Source organism: Anabas testudineus, chromosome 15, assembly GCF_900324465.2.
Source record: "Anabas testudineus chromosome 15, fAnaTes1.2, whole genome shotgun sequence".
NCBI classification, from domain to species: Eukaryota; Metazoa; Chordata; class Actinopteri; order Anabantiformes; family Anabantidae; genus Anabas; species Anabas testudineus.
This window is the reverse complement of record NC_046624.1, coordinates 15690738-15705374: the sequence shown is the minus strand read 5'-3', so window position 1 is coordinate 15705374 and position 14637 is coordinate 15690738. Positions and strand designations below refer to the sequence as shown.

The following is a 14637-nucleotide window of genomic DNA, read 5'->3' as shown; positions in this document are numbered from 1 at the left end:
TTAATGACCCCAGCCAGCAACAGATAGACTCACACTTGCAGCATTTTTTACTACTGCCACGCTGACCTACATATGTTTACAGCGAGGACAATCTGTACCTGTTAGCGTTTTATTTGCATGGTTAAACGTGGTGTAATTGAAAATCATTGTGATATTTAATTATTATTGACTTTTGGTGTGTCTCTGGCGACATATCAATGCGTCGATTTTTTTATTCTTCATCACACTTTTGCCATAAAGTGTAAGCATAACGGACCTATGACTCAGTGCAAAAGGTGCCTGCAAAGTTTTTCTTTAGCTGAATTTGGGTTTATTATTTTAACAAATCGCATTGCTTCCATTGATTTTCTAAAGTAAGTTTAGTTTATGTCTGCATGTTTACGCTGCTTCCACAGCCTTGAGTTTAATGAACGTAACGTTGCGCAAATGAAGCCCATTCATCACTTGTTTTGTATTCATGAGTTCCTATCTGTGGCTCCATCTCTCAGATATAGCCCTAATCCTCGTGTCCTTCCTCGCCGATAAAAATGCTCTTCAGTTTACGATTAATTTAATCTCAATCATAGCCGGGACTTGTCGCAGCCAATAAAACTTGTGGAGTGCGTAAATGGAGAGGTGGGAGGTGTATGATAAGGGTCTGGTGGTGCGGCGGTACCTTGGCCCCTCGGTGCTCTTGATAGGCCCTATCTGTGTCTGGCAGGCCGGTTTACGAACCAGAATGGGTTTAAAATATGATACAGATTTACTTCATCTGCAATCGACTTCTAATGAGTGCGGTGGGAGACCGTCTGTTTCAGCCGGGCATGGAGCTGAGCTGTGTTTGTCTACATTATGGCCTCGGTTATTTCAGGATCATAGGCCTATTGAGTTGTAAAGCTGCAGCCTTTGACACACTTGTTTTTGTGTTTTGATGTGTCCATCTGGGATAAATGTACGCATGCAGAAAGCCTGTGCGCACATTTCATCCAGTGGAGACTGATAACATTTGTACAGAGAAGAACATAATCCGTTGTCACGTCTAAAGTATCTACAACAAAGGTTACTATTCATAACAATTTCAGCTTTGGTCAAAATAAATTTTAGATTTAACTGATTTTCATTCAACAACAACAAAACATACATTTTACACATATCATTTTTTATGAGGTATGATTAATGCTTTTTCACGCCTTAATAACTTTTATCCATTCGACTAACAAGTGAAACTAGTCTAATAATAAGCGTTTTGTGTGAGATTTGGTTCCTTAAACTCGGTTTTTAAATATTAAATACCCCCTTTCCAATCTTTTTTTGCGTGCACATCTATACACACGTTCATCATCGCCAATACTATATTAGGCTTTTAGACCAAATTGCAAAACATTCTGCAAAAACATCCAAACCTCTTGACACAAGACTTAAAGGATCTGTTCCATTTGTTGGGACTGTAAAGTTTCAGCTTCAGTTGTTTTAGTAAAATCAAAGGTTAAAATCTGGCGTGATTAAAGAAGCGGTTCACTTTCTTGGAGTTGCCGTGGTGGTTTTTGTACCAGTCTCCACTAACTGAGAGCTATCCAGCAGTCTCCCTAAGCCAAACAGCAGCCCCTGTCCTACTTTTTGTTGCTGCAGACATGACTGCAAACCTCACAGAGACTCAAGGCTTTTTACAGATTTCCCTGCTGTTAATAAAGCGCCGTATTTACACCGGGGAGATCCTCAACGCTTCTTCTAGGAAGCAGAAATCTTTGCGCAAGTGTTTCCACCAAAACTATAGTTCCTGCAACAGTGTCCCATAGCAAATCTGCTCTAGTCTGCAGCATAATTGGTTGGGGATTAAGATGGAAAGGGACTGCAGGAGAGAAAGCCTTTTTTTTGGAGGGGGAAATGGTTCTCGTCCGAGGAAGAAAAGCTCTTTTCAGCGGACCACAATGGGAGATTGGGACAGGGGAGGAGTCCCATCGTGATTAGCCCATTTAATGGCGCGTTTACTTAATTTCTGTATTCACTAGCAACGGTAAACAAAAGGGGAAATAGCACTCACATTTTTAAGTGCTGCATGACGTTGACGTTTGCCAGAATGTGTGTAGTATACAGAGGCAGTCATATAGAGCAATTTTACCTACAGCGCACGAGTTTGAACCAAGGATATGAGAAAATAAGAAAGAGGTAACGTGTGGCTTCTCTGGAAAAATAAACAAAATAAATCACTTTAACAGCCTAAACAATTTACACCAATAAACGACGACCTAACTCCAAACTAATTTAAGTTGAGTTCAGCCTCTGACTTGACTACATAACCTGGTCCGGGCACCATAAGCCACGGTGAGCATTAATGCTTCCACAATCCAATAATGACCCAATATCAACATGTGTTTAGCCACTTATCAATGTCCTTATGCGTAATCGGATGAAGAGGCAGGCATTCTGGAAAAAATGTATAGCAATGAATACTGTATTTGACTGACACATAACCACGCAAGAAAGAAACAGTGAATAGGCGAAAGTAAACAAGCGACTGGAGCGACCCTGGGGCAGCAGAGAGGAGACGAGGGGGCAGCCTGCAGCCTTGAATAAATGTAAGAATAAGCTATTCCACGTTTCATAGTTTTGCATAACATATGTAATTTATCATCCCTCTTCCCCCCCAAAACAAACCAAAAGCAACAAAAACGCCTAGAGCACTTCAGTTGTAAGTTTTGACAAATATTTTATGTAGGAACACCAAGTCAAGAAAAGTGAGGAAGGGATAGAAAAGAGGATGAGACGGGGGAGAGCAATAATTATGTACAAGCATATTTCTACACGTATATTACAGACCAGGAGAATGATCGCATTATTTGAGATATACATAATTCAATATAAAATTTTGAAAATAAAAATAAAAATCTGATACAGTCATAAACGATTCCGTTCGACATTTTTTTGACCATGTACCCCACACAGGCAGTGACAGAAGTGTATTAAAAAAGGTGCTTACGACTTAAAATGATTGTCTGATGAACACAAAGTAAAAACAGGATTGCATCTTGTCTGCGTGGCGGCTGCTTCACCGTCATCATCATCATCATCACTAAAAACGGAGATGTGAGAAAAAGCGACGAAGACACCAAGACGATCTGTTTTTATTCCCTCTGATCGATGTTCCTGATGGAAAATCTTGCATTCAGGTTTTTTTTTTCCCTGATTACAAAATAAAAACTAAAAAAAAAAAAAAAAAACATCATGCAAGTAGTCTAGTAGTAGTGGTGGTGGTGGTGGTGGTGGTGGTGGTGTGGGGGTATGAAGAGGAGGGGGAGGCGTGGGTCCTTTGAAAGCGCTTTTTAATAAAAAAAAAAAACGACGTGCTTTATCTCTTTTTTATTTTTAATATTTATATCAATCGGTCCTTTTTTCATCCACGATATTTCATAAGTCTTTTTTCTTCCTCTCAGGTCCATTTTCCCTGTAAATATTTCTCTTTTTGTTTGTTTTTGTGTGTTTTTTTCTCCGTATCATACATCGCACTCCGAGTCACTGGATGTGACGGACAGGATGGACGTCCCAGTATCAACTCTCTCTGTCATACTGGAAACGCTGGTGGTGGGACTGGCCGCGGTCGAAGGCGACTCTGCCGAGCTGTGAGGGGTGAGACCGGCCTCTGAGAGGGACCTCATACCGGTCGGTCCTATTGCTTGGTGCTGGAGCCTGGAGAAGAAAAGAAGGGAGGAGGGGAAGAAAAAAACCAGGAAAAATGAGTGAAATGGCAATTAGACCTGAGAATGTCCCCCTTCCCCTCCTCCTCCTGCAAAATAGGGTTCAAACTCGCCTTTCTTTCCCCCTGGCGGCCCCAGCCATGCATGCATGCTTTTATCAAATAGCCAGCTTTCAGGGGACAAAACATCAGCGCTATTTAGACTACCAAATGTTGGAAGAAATTTGGAGTGTAATGGGTTTTTTTGTTTTGTTTTTTCGGCTACAAACTTCAGTCTGATCAACGCGCAAGTCAGAAACCTGGGATTTAAAGTACGTGTCACATCACCACAGAATAAAAAAGCTTTAAATTAAAATGGGTGTTTGATAAAAGTAGGTTGAAGACACTCCCAGCACCAGTCCGCATCTTTTGTGTTTTTTATTTTGGTTTTGGACACTATGTGCAGCAGCTCTGCGTTTCTTATTTTTATTCACAGCTCCACTATCTGATCATTTAAAGCCAAGTGAATCTGTGCTAATGCAAAAATATTATTTATTTAAAAAGAGTTATTAGAGGCCTTTGCACAAATATGAAATGTCAGGATGCTTTGACACAAATCTACTTCAGCCTTATGCAAGTGGAAGTGTGTGAATGAGTGACGGCGAGACCCAGGTTACCCCAATCATCCTAAATGTTTATCTGCAATCCACTCATGATAATAACCGCATCACGGTGGGATAATGTCAGTCTGGAAATATATCTCTTCATTTAGCAAAAAGATTAGAATAGTGTTCATATGGCTTAGTACTCTGCGAGGTATTTTCTAATCAATTATAGCACTTCAGTGGAATGATACCACACTTAATGTTATGAATACAGCCTATGTCTTCAAATGTTTTTCTTTAGTACGCATGCTCGGTTTAGTCAAGTAATATCAGTAATATCACTATTATCCTTTGAGATAATCTTTTTTCAACAATGTAAAGTAGTTGTTAAAATGATAAATGCAATGCACTGCATGATGCATGTAGCTATCTGCTGTATACGTTAAATAAATCATGGGATAGTTTTGTTAACAATCAAAATAATATTTTAAATTAATTACACGACTATTTTGAAATGATTTAAACCTTTGGATAAGGCCATGGATGAAGCCAAGATTACACAGATATTTATTTATTTATGCTTTACATTTTACAGATAAAAATAGAGAATAATACAGTTTACAATATTATTATCGTCATAGTGGTTATAATTATTATTATATGTGATGGGTTCAGTGATATTTCTATATTTTATTTCTCCAGACTTTGTCATTTATCACTTTAACACTTTCACTCTTACGGAAAAGGTAAACAAGCTGTTTCTGTTTTTAAAGAACACCGTGTAATAATCGTCTCTTCACTTCAGCAGCGACCGGCTTGTTATTGTTTTATTATTCTGTGTTCAATTTGAATTTTAACACTTAAACATTTTATTTTACAAGTGTCTTTTTATTTTCTGAGAATTCCTCATTCTGCTCAAAATACAAACAAAGTTAAATGACGTGCCGAGAATGTTTTTAGACGCTTCTTTTAATTGAATTAAACGTCTTCTGTATTTTCAGATGACACTTTGGGGGAATTAAAACAGTAGAAAAGCTGTTTTCGATGTTTATCCTGTTTTCACTTCGTAACAAAAATGTCGCCGCAGCCTTTTCCCTCCCCCTGACACACACAGGCGTCTTTTTCCTAGACAGTCTCAGCCCGTAACAACAACAACAACACGTTTAATGAAATCTCTTATTTGTTCTTTTTCATTTACACATTTAAACAAACTTTCCTGCATTTGTTGCGCTTTGATAAGAAGGACCAAAGTCACCAACCTGTTTTTGGCCGCTGCGGCTCTGTCTCGTTGCCTCCGGTTTTTAAACCAGTTTCCGACCTGTGTAGGAGTCAGTCCAGTGGCTTGAGCCAGTTCCCTTTTCTTGCTGGGGTTTGGATATGGGTCCTGAAGGTACCACTCCCTCAGCAGGCTCCGTGTCCGCTCTTTGAAACAGTGCGTCTTCTGCTCCCCGTCCCAGATGGTCCGAGGCAGCGGAAACTTCTTCCGCACCCGGTACTTATCGACCGGTCCGAGGGGACGACCGCGGAGCTTCTCGGCCTCCTGGTAGTGCGCTTCCAGCCACATGGCCTGTAGTTTGCCGTGCGAGTCCTTGGTGAACTTGTGGTTCTCCAGGATGTGGTAGAGGTCTCTGAAATTCCCCGTGTGGAACGCCACGACCGCCCGGGCGCGCAGGATGGACTCGTGCTTGTTGATCGCCTCGCATGCTCCCGGAGCCACCGGCAGGGACCAGAGGAAGCGGCCCAGCCGTTCGATGTCCCCGGTCTCCTCCAGCGTCTCGCAGACGCTCGCCACCTGCTCCGGGGAGAAGTTGAGGGTCGGTAGCTGAAACATGGACAAGTCTTCTGGAGACCTGGTCGTGGGAGCGCTGTTCGCCAGGAGCAGAGGGCGATCAGCGAAGTTTGGCAGGAAGAAATGGGAGGGATAAAGCTCTAAAGGGGATCTGAAAACCATGGAAATGACCTGAGAGAGAAAGAAAATTATCGAGAAAAAGTAAAAACCGAAAAAATACGGCAAGTAAAAAAGATTGAATGATTCAATGGCTATCGCCTAATGACACCAGCCTCATAATATCTCCCCCCTAAATCCGCCGTTGAGTGTAGCATTGAAACATTTTGTTTCCCTTTTCTATTGGTCTTCTTGGTGTCGTTGTAGCGTTGTCATGGCAGCCCTGCCAATCACTGTCAAGCGTGCCAATCATTAGCCAGTACGTAGCACGAGGCTTTCACCACTTGTGCAGCACGCACGGGGGGTTATCAGAGTCTCCGATCTCCACAGCAACCCTCCCACCGCACCGCGCGCATCAGGCGCAAGCCAATGCTCGCCTATCTGCTGAATGGAATGAGCAATTAGAGGGTGGAATATTATTGCGATCTTAACGAGGCTCGTTAAAGCTAAAGAAGATATGTAGACTGGAGATGCTCAGCAGAGACGGGAAGGGAGGGAGGGAGGGAGGCAGAGGGAGCTTTAAATGGGTGACAAATGGACAACCAATGACTGCAACTCGGGAATACACGTTGTGAATAGAAGCGAGTCAGTTTGCAAATGATTTTCATATGTTTTTTTCCTGTAGTAGCTACTTTTTATCTGTTTTTTTTTAATCAGTCTGTTCTTTTTTTGCGCGAGGCGTTAGGAGCTTCTACGTTTTTCCTTTACATAGAGACTATGTTATCACTTTCAGTTCTGCTGTGTGATGAAATAAGACTCAGACCCTGTAATCTTTCGGCTCCTGCACCGGATCTGTCGATGGTTTAAAAACGCATTTGGACAGTTGCATGACATGGTCTGAGCACTGGGCTCACAGCTCTGTGCAGTGACTTTGTGCTGGGTGGGTGCAGGTCCCGGTGTTGGCTGCAGTGTGATACCGCTCCCCCTCCTGCTGTCCCCGGCCTTGCCTCCGGGACGCTGGGCGCAGCCCTGGCCCCATGCCCGCTGCCTCCTCTCCAACCAACAAAATGTATTGTTTCAAATGAATATTGATACACAGCCTTGTGTTGATTAAACACAGATCATGGCATCTCAGTTCGAGAACTAATTTGCCAATGGCATCGCCCTTTTAATGCCACAGTTTATCACGGGGTTGTGATAGTCTAGCCCACTAATTAATACCATTAGTACTAGAATAGCAATCAAATGGCAACATGAAAGGTTCTTGGGGACATAAAAGCAGTTTTCATGCATTTGATCTAGCGGTAAGGACATGATCGGTGTCCACTACCAGTCACAGGACTCGGCTTATAGCGGTAGCCACGGCGGTGTGATTTTCATGTTTATGGCTCAAACGGCTTCATATTTAGACAGGGCTTATAGGGTGTTAAAATAGTGTGAGTACACTCTAACACGAACAGTGCTCACATTGTGAAAGGGCCGTGTACAAGGCGTAGCATCTAGACTCCGCTTAATCCGCCCTCAATAAAGCTGACATAATGATCCTAAGCCGCCTTTCTGCAAAATTATTCAGGAATTCAAAACTTTTCCTTCCCTCTTTCAGATTTGCACAGTCTCCGGGGCTGACCAGATAGACCACCACCACAAACTTGGAGGGGGACAGTGAGTAGACCAGCCATGCCTGCACAGTCACCTGTTCATGCTCAGTATTTAACTGTTGCGAGGTCGGAAATCATTCTTATAAATGTGCTTTTACGCACGGATGTTTTGGGCAAAGCTGATACTTTAATTTGTGCATGTACGTGCATGCAGACACGTTGTGCAAGCGTCTGTGTCTGTAAGTGTGTGTGATACGGAGCAGGGGTTGTGATGATCTTGTTGCAAGGTCAGGTGTTTGGTCTGTGCGTGTCTTTTGGGATTGTGTGCGCGCGCGGGTTTGTGTGAGGGGGTGGGCTAGTATATGGGATCAACCTGCCCACTGCGCTGCTATACGAACCTCAGGAGAACTAATTCCAAGTGGCACTTGAATTGGTCCCATTGGAAAGCTCTGTGGACTGGAAGTGAAGGCTGGTATTTTCATGCTGGTGTTAAAACTAACCTCCTAGCCTATACTCCCTCTCCCCTGTCTCTCACCCCCCCACACACACAGACAGGCAGACACACACACACACACACACACACAAACATGCACACACGTTCCCATCATTAAGTTGAGAGTTCAGGCTTAGCAGCTCTACTCAGAATATGCAAAGCCTCCAACATGACTGGGTTCCTGGTGCACCAATTTAGGTGATCACCATTCAAGTCGAGGCTGCAGGTATTAACCAGCATTATGTTTTAGAGGAGCCTTGTTTGGGAGTAGCCCTCGCAGGCAATTCGGAAATCAGTCCTAGAAGAGACTAGAGGTGAAATGTAAAACCTGAATGGGGATTGAGGGAGGAAAGCCACTGGTAATTCACATTCTTTTACATGGCTTTTGTTTACGTTAAGCATGTAATTAACACCCCCAAACAAGTTTATTCACCTGCCGTAATTGTGTGTTTATCCGAGGGCTTGCTCAATGTTCTGAGCAGCGGGAGACGAGAGTTGTGAATGCACATCGAGCATTTAGCGTCTTCTCCGTTTACTTACAGACTAAACCTCCAGACACGACAACAAGAACAGCATTTTGCATGCTAAAACACTGGAAATATTTTGATAGAGCAGACAGAGACGCCTGTCGTCTGATTTGCGCTGATACCTCTCTTCCTGTGTGACCATATTTCTTGTGATTGCTTGTAAAACACTTAGTCGAACTTAGTTTAGAAACTTTTAAACACATACAGTCAGTGGGTACTGTTAAATAAATCCCAGTATTCTTTGGGTGAAGCTGTTTTAGAGGCACTCATTGAATCTAAAATGTTACCATACTGGTTAATTGCCCATTAGTGCGTTATTTTCATTATCAGTCTGTTCCAATAAGAAGAGCAAATAAACAAAGCTGGTGTTACGTCATGTACGGCAGTGAGAGAGAGAGAGAAGTGGACCGGATGAGAGAAAGAAAGAAAAAGGTGTTGACTGTAAAAGGTAAGAGGGAAAGAGAAAGACGGCACGAAAGATAGGGTCTTGTTTTATTTTTTGCTCCCTCGTTGACCCCGGTTTGGCAGAGGCTGGGCAGAAAAGGCAGCACACCCCTCCCTGGCAAGCACAGGAGAGACGCATGTGCCTGCTGCTCCATCCTGGATTCATCTCAGCCAAACACAGGACGGGACCTTGGAGCAAATAACGGGTACGTACCAAAAAATCACGTTTTTCATTTTAGTTTAGTTTTAGTTTTCTAAACGGACTACCTTTTATTTTATTGTGTATGCACGTGTACGTGCACGCATGCACTTATTTTTTAACGTGTTTCTAACTCTTAATGATTATTTACATGTCAAGAAATTAATATTTTTTTTATTTTTGTGATTTTGTGATTGAATTCAACATTCATGTTTTTACTCTCCAAAGCTATAGGAATTACCTTTTCTTGTTTTTTTCCCTCCTTGCACACCGTCCCCTGCAGAGCTGTGAGCACCGTCCAGTCCACAGACTGTCACCATTCGAGCTTGAGACTGGACGTGACACTGCTTCCCTGCTATTTCTAGTCAGTTTGTCCAAGATCAGGATGGAAATCCAACCGCTGCTCCTGTAAGTTCTGTGTGAGCAGACCCGTTTCAGTCCCTATAATATTCGCTCAACTACGACTTATTTAAAATTTGGGACACTTACTATTATTTATAAAAGACTGATTTACGCACCGGTTTTTTTTTAGTTTGAATGAAGATGTAATTCGCTTATTATAAAGCGCAAATGTCCATTTTAAATTTGATCTATTTGCATTTTTTATTCGCCGAAAACCGAGGAGATCTGTGCCTTTGCAGAGCAGATGTGTGATGCTGTCGGGACGGGGCGCACAATCCCCTCCGTCCGATGCTGGCCATGCCAGGGTACGGATACTCTACACTGTAAAAACTAGCAGCGTAAAGTCATTTGATGGCGCAGTCAGTAGAGTCGGGGTTTTATATTTGGTGCTGAACCAGAGTGAACCCCTTCACATCAGTATGAGGTAATTTCAACTGTTTCTATCGCAACGTTTCTATCATAAATTTGAATACTTCGGGTTTTAAATTGTACCATATTGAGAAAGTTTAGTTACTTTGGTTTTGAAGAATCCCTGTAATAAATACAATATGGTGCATTTACCCATTGTCAGCAGCAGAATTTCAAGGCGTTTTGGAAAACAGAGGATTTGATGACTGAGTCATATTAGATATTTTTGCAGTGCATTTTTCCTGCTCTCAGATAAAGACTGTGTGGTTTGTTGCTGCAGTGACAATGTTGTTTTAATTTTTCCTTTTACATCGTTTATAGTGTAAAATTACACAGACTTTAGTCGCAGCAGTACTTTAAAACAGTTGCCAGCTAGTAACCCACATGTAACCACAGGTGCAATTGGTCAGTCATGGTGTGTTTGTAGAATCATGAAACACAAATATGAAATGTAAAAAATTCAATGCGCAGGTTTTGCAGATCTTGTCATTGTGATGTGTAAACGTGGCGCCAACTTTCACAGCAAAGCGTGTACAAAAGTTTTTAACATCTCTCTCTCTCCCCTGACACCCCCCACCCCCCATCTCTCCCTCTCTCTCTCGCTCTCTCCTTCTCCCCCTCCTTTCTTTTATTGTTTTTATTGTGTGGTCTCATTAGGGGGACTTCCTGGCAGGGCTGGGAGCTTGTATCGGAGCTGTCCAATCAGTGTATTTACACGGGTTGTTAGCGACAGTTAATGAGGGTTCCTCTCCGGGCCGGTAGAGAAAGGCGCCTCAACATTAAGATTTACCTTGTGTCAACTCGTTACTTCTAATGAACCTCCATGCAAAAGCCTCCTCGTACTCAATGGAGCCGTGCGCCCGGATCTTGTGTGTGAGACCCTGGAAGAGTGGAGCTGCAAACCGGCCTCCCTCTCCCCCTTTCTTCCGCTCACTCAGGGAGAGTTGCTTTTTCTCTGCAGGTCCGGGCTCCATGATGCATGCATGCATCCATGCCTTTGCGTTTGTGTGGAGACAAAACATAGTTCGAAATCATCATTGGGGGGATATTTGAGTAATGTGAGGACATGTTGGCCTGACCTCCCAACTTCGTAGGGTTGTTCGTGGGTTAACACTTGCTTTTGTGGTTAGAGTTGTGTTAGGGTTAGACTGAGGGTTGGGGTGGGACATTAAGCTGTGGTGACTGAGGCATCATGTCAATGTGCTGAATGAGGAGGAGCGGTCGATGTGGGCAACTCTTGGGTATCATGCAATAACACATGTTTACACGCCATAACAATGAAATGTAATCAAAATATGTTTACATTACATTTTCAAACGCCGCTGTCCAGCCTAATTAATGTCTAATCATCACAACAAATGTGATCAGAGACAGGACAGAGGAGCTGGAGGGTGTTTGTGTGTCCATATCGCAAACCTGATATGTCTTCTATTGTTTGGTGAATGAGGCTTGACATGTCAGCTTATTGCCTCTGCAGAAGTAAGATCACTTATAATCACACCACATCCCCCAACAGAGCGCTGGACTCTGGCCCCTCCGTCCACCCCTCATCTGGCCCCCAGTGTGGCTCGTTGAGCCGCATCAGCAACACATCACTGCCCCTCAATTCAGGTACAAACTGGAGGAGTTCGGCGGATCCCTGAAGTGGACTCCCCTATTACTCTTCTAACCCACAGAGACACCACTTAAAAATCAATTAGGCTCGTCTAGTCTCTCCCTACCCGCGAGCCATCATTTCCGAAACAGGTGGCTTGCACCAAATTTGGGGAGTTATTTAAGAGGTAAAATCCCGGCGCGTTTAATTATACGCAGTTTTGAGTTAGTGTTGACGCCCATGAACTGTTACCACTCCCCCTGTCTTTAGAAAGTCATTTGCATGGCCTACTTTTAGAAACTCACTTATTTTATTTAGCAATAGAAACGAACCATTGTTGGTAGAAAGTAGGCCACACTTACCTCTTATCTCCTTGTGCTTTGGGAGACAAAAAGTCGCCTCAGTATTGTTTTCTACTGTAGCCACTAGATTTAAACGGGGAAGACCTATTAATATGAAGAGTGCTGCACAATAAGTGTAAAAGTCTACTTCCCTCTGCAGCCAGCAGGTGACAAAAGGGCCACAACTACAGTGTATATTCACGGTTGTTGACCCTTGTTCACCTGTTGGTGACAGAAAGCAGTTTGTCTTTAATCCCCTTGATATACATGTGTATATATATATATATATCTATGAAAACATCTATTCTAAAAATGAATCTATCCTCCATACAGACACTTTTCTCACGCAACCAACTCCATATAAAATGCACATTTCTTCGTGTCCTCTCATTCACCATCAGTTTAACCGCGCAGTCGCCTGGTCCTCCTTGTTAAAGAGCTGCAGTAATATGACGCGGAGCAACAGCGCTGGAGGAGGTCGTGTGTTCACTCTTCCAGGTAGATGGGCTGATTTGGGGAAATAAATATAATGGGCGCGTATCAGACGCGTTGCCTCAAGCTTTACATATGATGCTCACGTCCAAATCCCCAGTGTATTGTCTGAAGAGCTAAAAAGACCACCTCCACTGTTCAGCTACAGCTTATGTCAACATCCAGCCCTTGAAGAATCATTGTATGTCAGTCATTTGTCTGCATGTGTGGGCATGAAAGTGCACTCGGGAACCTAGGGACGTAATGCAATGAGTGGCAGCAGCCCACATTTTGATAGAATTTGTGTGGGCTATAAGAAAACTGGACTGTTTTGGACTTCACCGATAAGGCTGATTACGCGGCCGGCTCTTAAATGCGTAAAGAGGCTGGAGATGGCCCTTTAGCCCGGTGTCACAGGAGCTGCCAAGCCGTAATTACTCTGGCTGATACATTGCTCTCACAGCTCACTAATGTGATAGATGTGGATACCATAAAGTCGATGCTGCTCAGCTCTTTGGCCACGCAGCTCCTTTTAACCCTGGTTCAGATGCTGCTGGGCTGGACACATGCTCCGCAGACGACCTTTTCCATTTTAACATTTGAATAGTGAAATAGCCTCTTATTTATAAGTTAGTGATACGGCAGAGGGGATCATAAGGCTGTGTGTGAATGGAAATGCAGCCAGATGTAACGCACAGACAGGTTGAAGAGTAAAGTTTAAATTAACAATCTTGGATTCAGTGAAACGTGTTTGAACATCGAGATGTTTCAGTTCTTGTTCCCAGTTTTTACAACTTCGTCAGTTTACATAAAAAACACATAATAAGGTTAGAAATAGTTTGCAAAATTAAAAGTTGAACGTATAAATGGTGTGAAAAGTTGTAATATCTGCTTCACCTCGACCTAATCCTCTCACATTTTAATGTGTCAGAGTTTGATAGTGTGACCAGTGTGACAAGCTTTGTTTAAACCAAGTGTCTGAGTAGCCTGCTTCTTTCACGAAATAGAAATTAAATTACCTAAATTAGAGTGATGCAGACTTCTTATATCAGCAGTGGAAAGTAACTAAGTACATTTATCAAACTACTGTACTTAAGTAATATTTTGAGGTACTTTGATACCCAACTTTTCTATTTCATGCTACTTTACACTTTATATTCTGATACAATAATTATTATATTTAATAAATAATTTATTATTTTTATACATTAATCTACACAGTAGCAGAGGTATAGTTACAAATAATGCTCAGTCCATAACATACTGCTTATCAATAAAAATAACGTGTATTGTCCTGTTCCTCCTGTAAACATCCGGAGACTTTAGAAGTCAACACAACATTATATGGTTTTAAATGTGTCATTGCTGCAACCAGAAAGTTGTGGTCCTCATTTAACTTCTATCCATCTCAGGGGTGACTGTTTTATTAATGCTTTATATTGTAATCGACTAATGTGAGTGATCTATAGTCTGCCTCTACCTCTCCCTCGTGTGTGAAGGTTACAGTCACCGTGTCACCAACGATCCTGTCATTGTCTCACATTTTGTTTGTTGTGCTGTTTGCACGACACGCAACGAACTAAACCCTCTCTCTCTTTCTTTCTCTCTCTCTTTCCTTGACTGCAGCTTTTGACATTACTCCACTCGATTGGCCGTTTACCCCCAAGTCAAGTTTGAGACAGGCATGAAGTGTAAAAGAGGTGGGCCATGTCATATCCGCTCAGTGTGCTTGGGATTGTTGGACTGATCATTGTTCAAGAGAACAATTCCTGCACAGAGGGCCCGAGCAGGCAGGAAGGCAGCATATCAGCAAAAAAAGGAGAGAATAGGTTCAAACAGAGGCTGTTTTTTTGTTGTTGTTGTTGTTGTTGGAAATAAGGATTATCAAGTACTGGAGGTACTTTTGCAGGATGCTGGAATTATTTAATACAATTATGCTTATTATTGGAATGGTTAATTGCTGCATTTTCTACACTCAACATAAATATAGCTTATTCTGCTCCCATAACACTTCCAGTATC

At 42.5% G+C, this 14637-nt stretch overlaps 1 protein-coding gene across 1 annotated transcript; it reads right to left on the bottom strand.

Moving 5' to 3' along the window:
• Positions 1-3258: 3258 nt before the first annotated feature.
• Positions 3259-6358, bottom strand: six3a (SIX homeobox 3a). The gene is made up of 2 exons (XM_026355801.1): positions 5514-6358; positions 3259-3663 (listed from the first exon to the last, which is right to left on the bottom strand). The coding sequence occupies exons 1-2, from the start codon at positions 6203-6205 to the stop codon at positions 3471-3473; spliced, it is 885 nt and encodes a 294-aa protein (XP_026211586.1). The 5' UTR covers positions 6206-6358; the 3' UTR covers positions 3259-3470.
• Positions 6359-14637: the final 8279 nt, after the last annotated feature.

Excerpts from the sequence above, each read along its gene's own strand:
- six3a (XM_026355801.1), bottom strand. The coding sequence starts at position 6,205 with ATGGTTTTCAGATCCCCTTTAGAGCTTTATCCCTCCCATTTCTTCCTG. Across the intron at positions 3,664-5,513 it reads GCCGCAGCGGCCAAAAACAG|GCTCCAGCACCAAGCAATAG; the intron begins GTTGGTGACTTT and ends TTTCTTCTCCAG.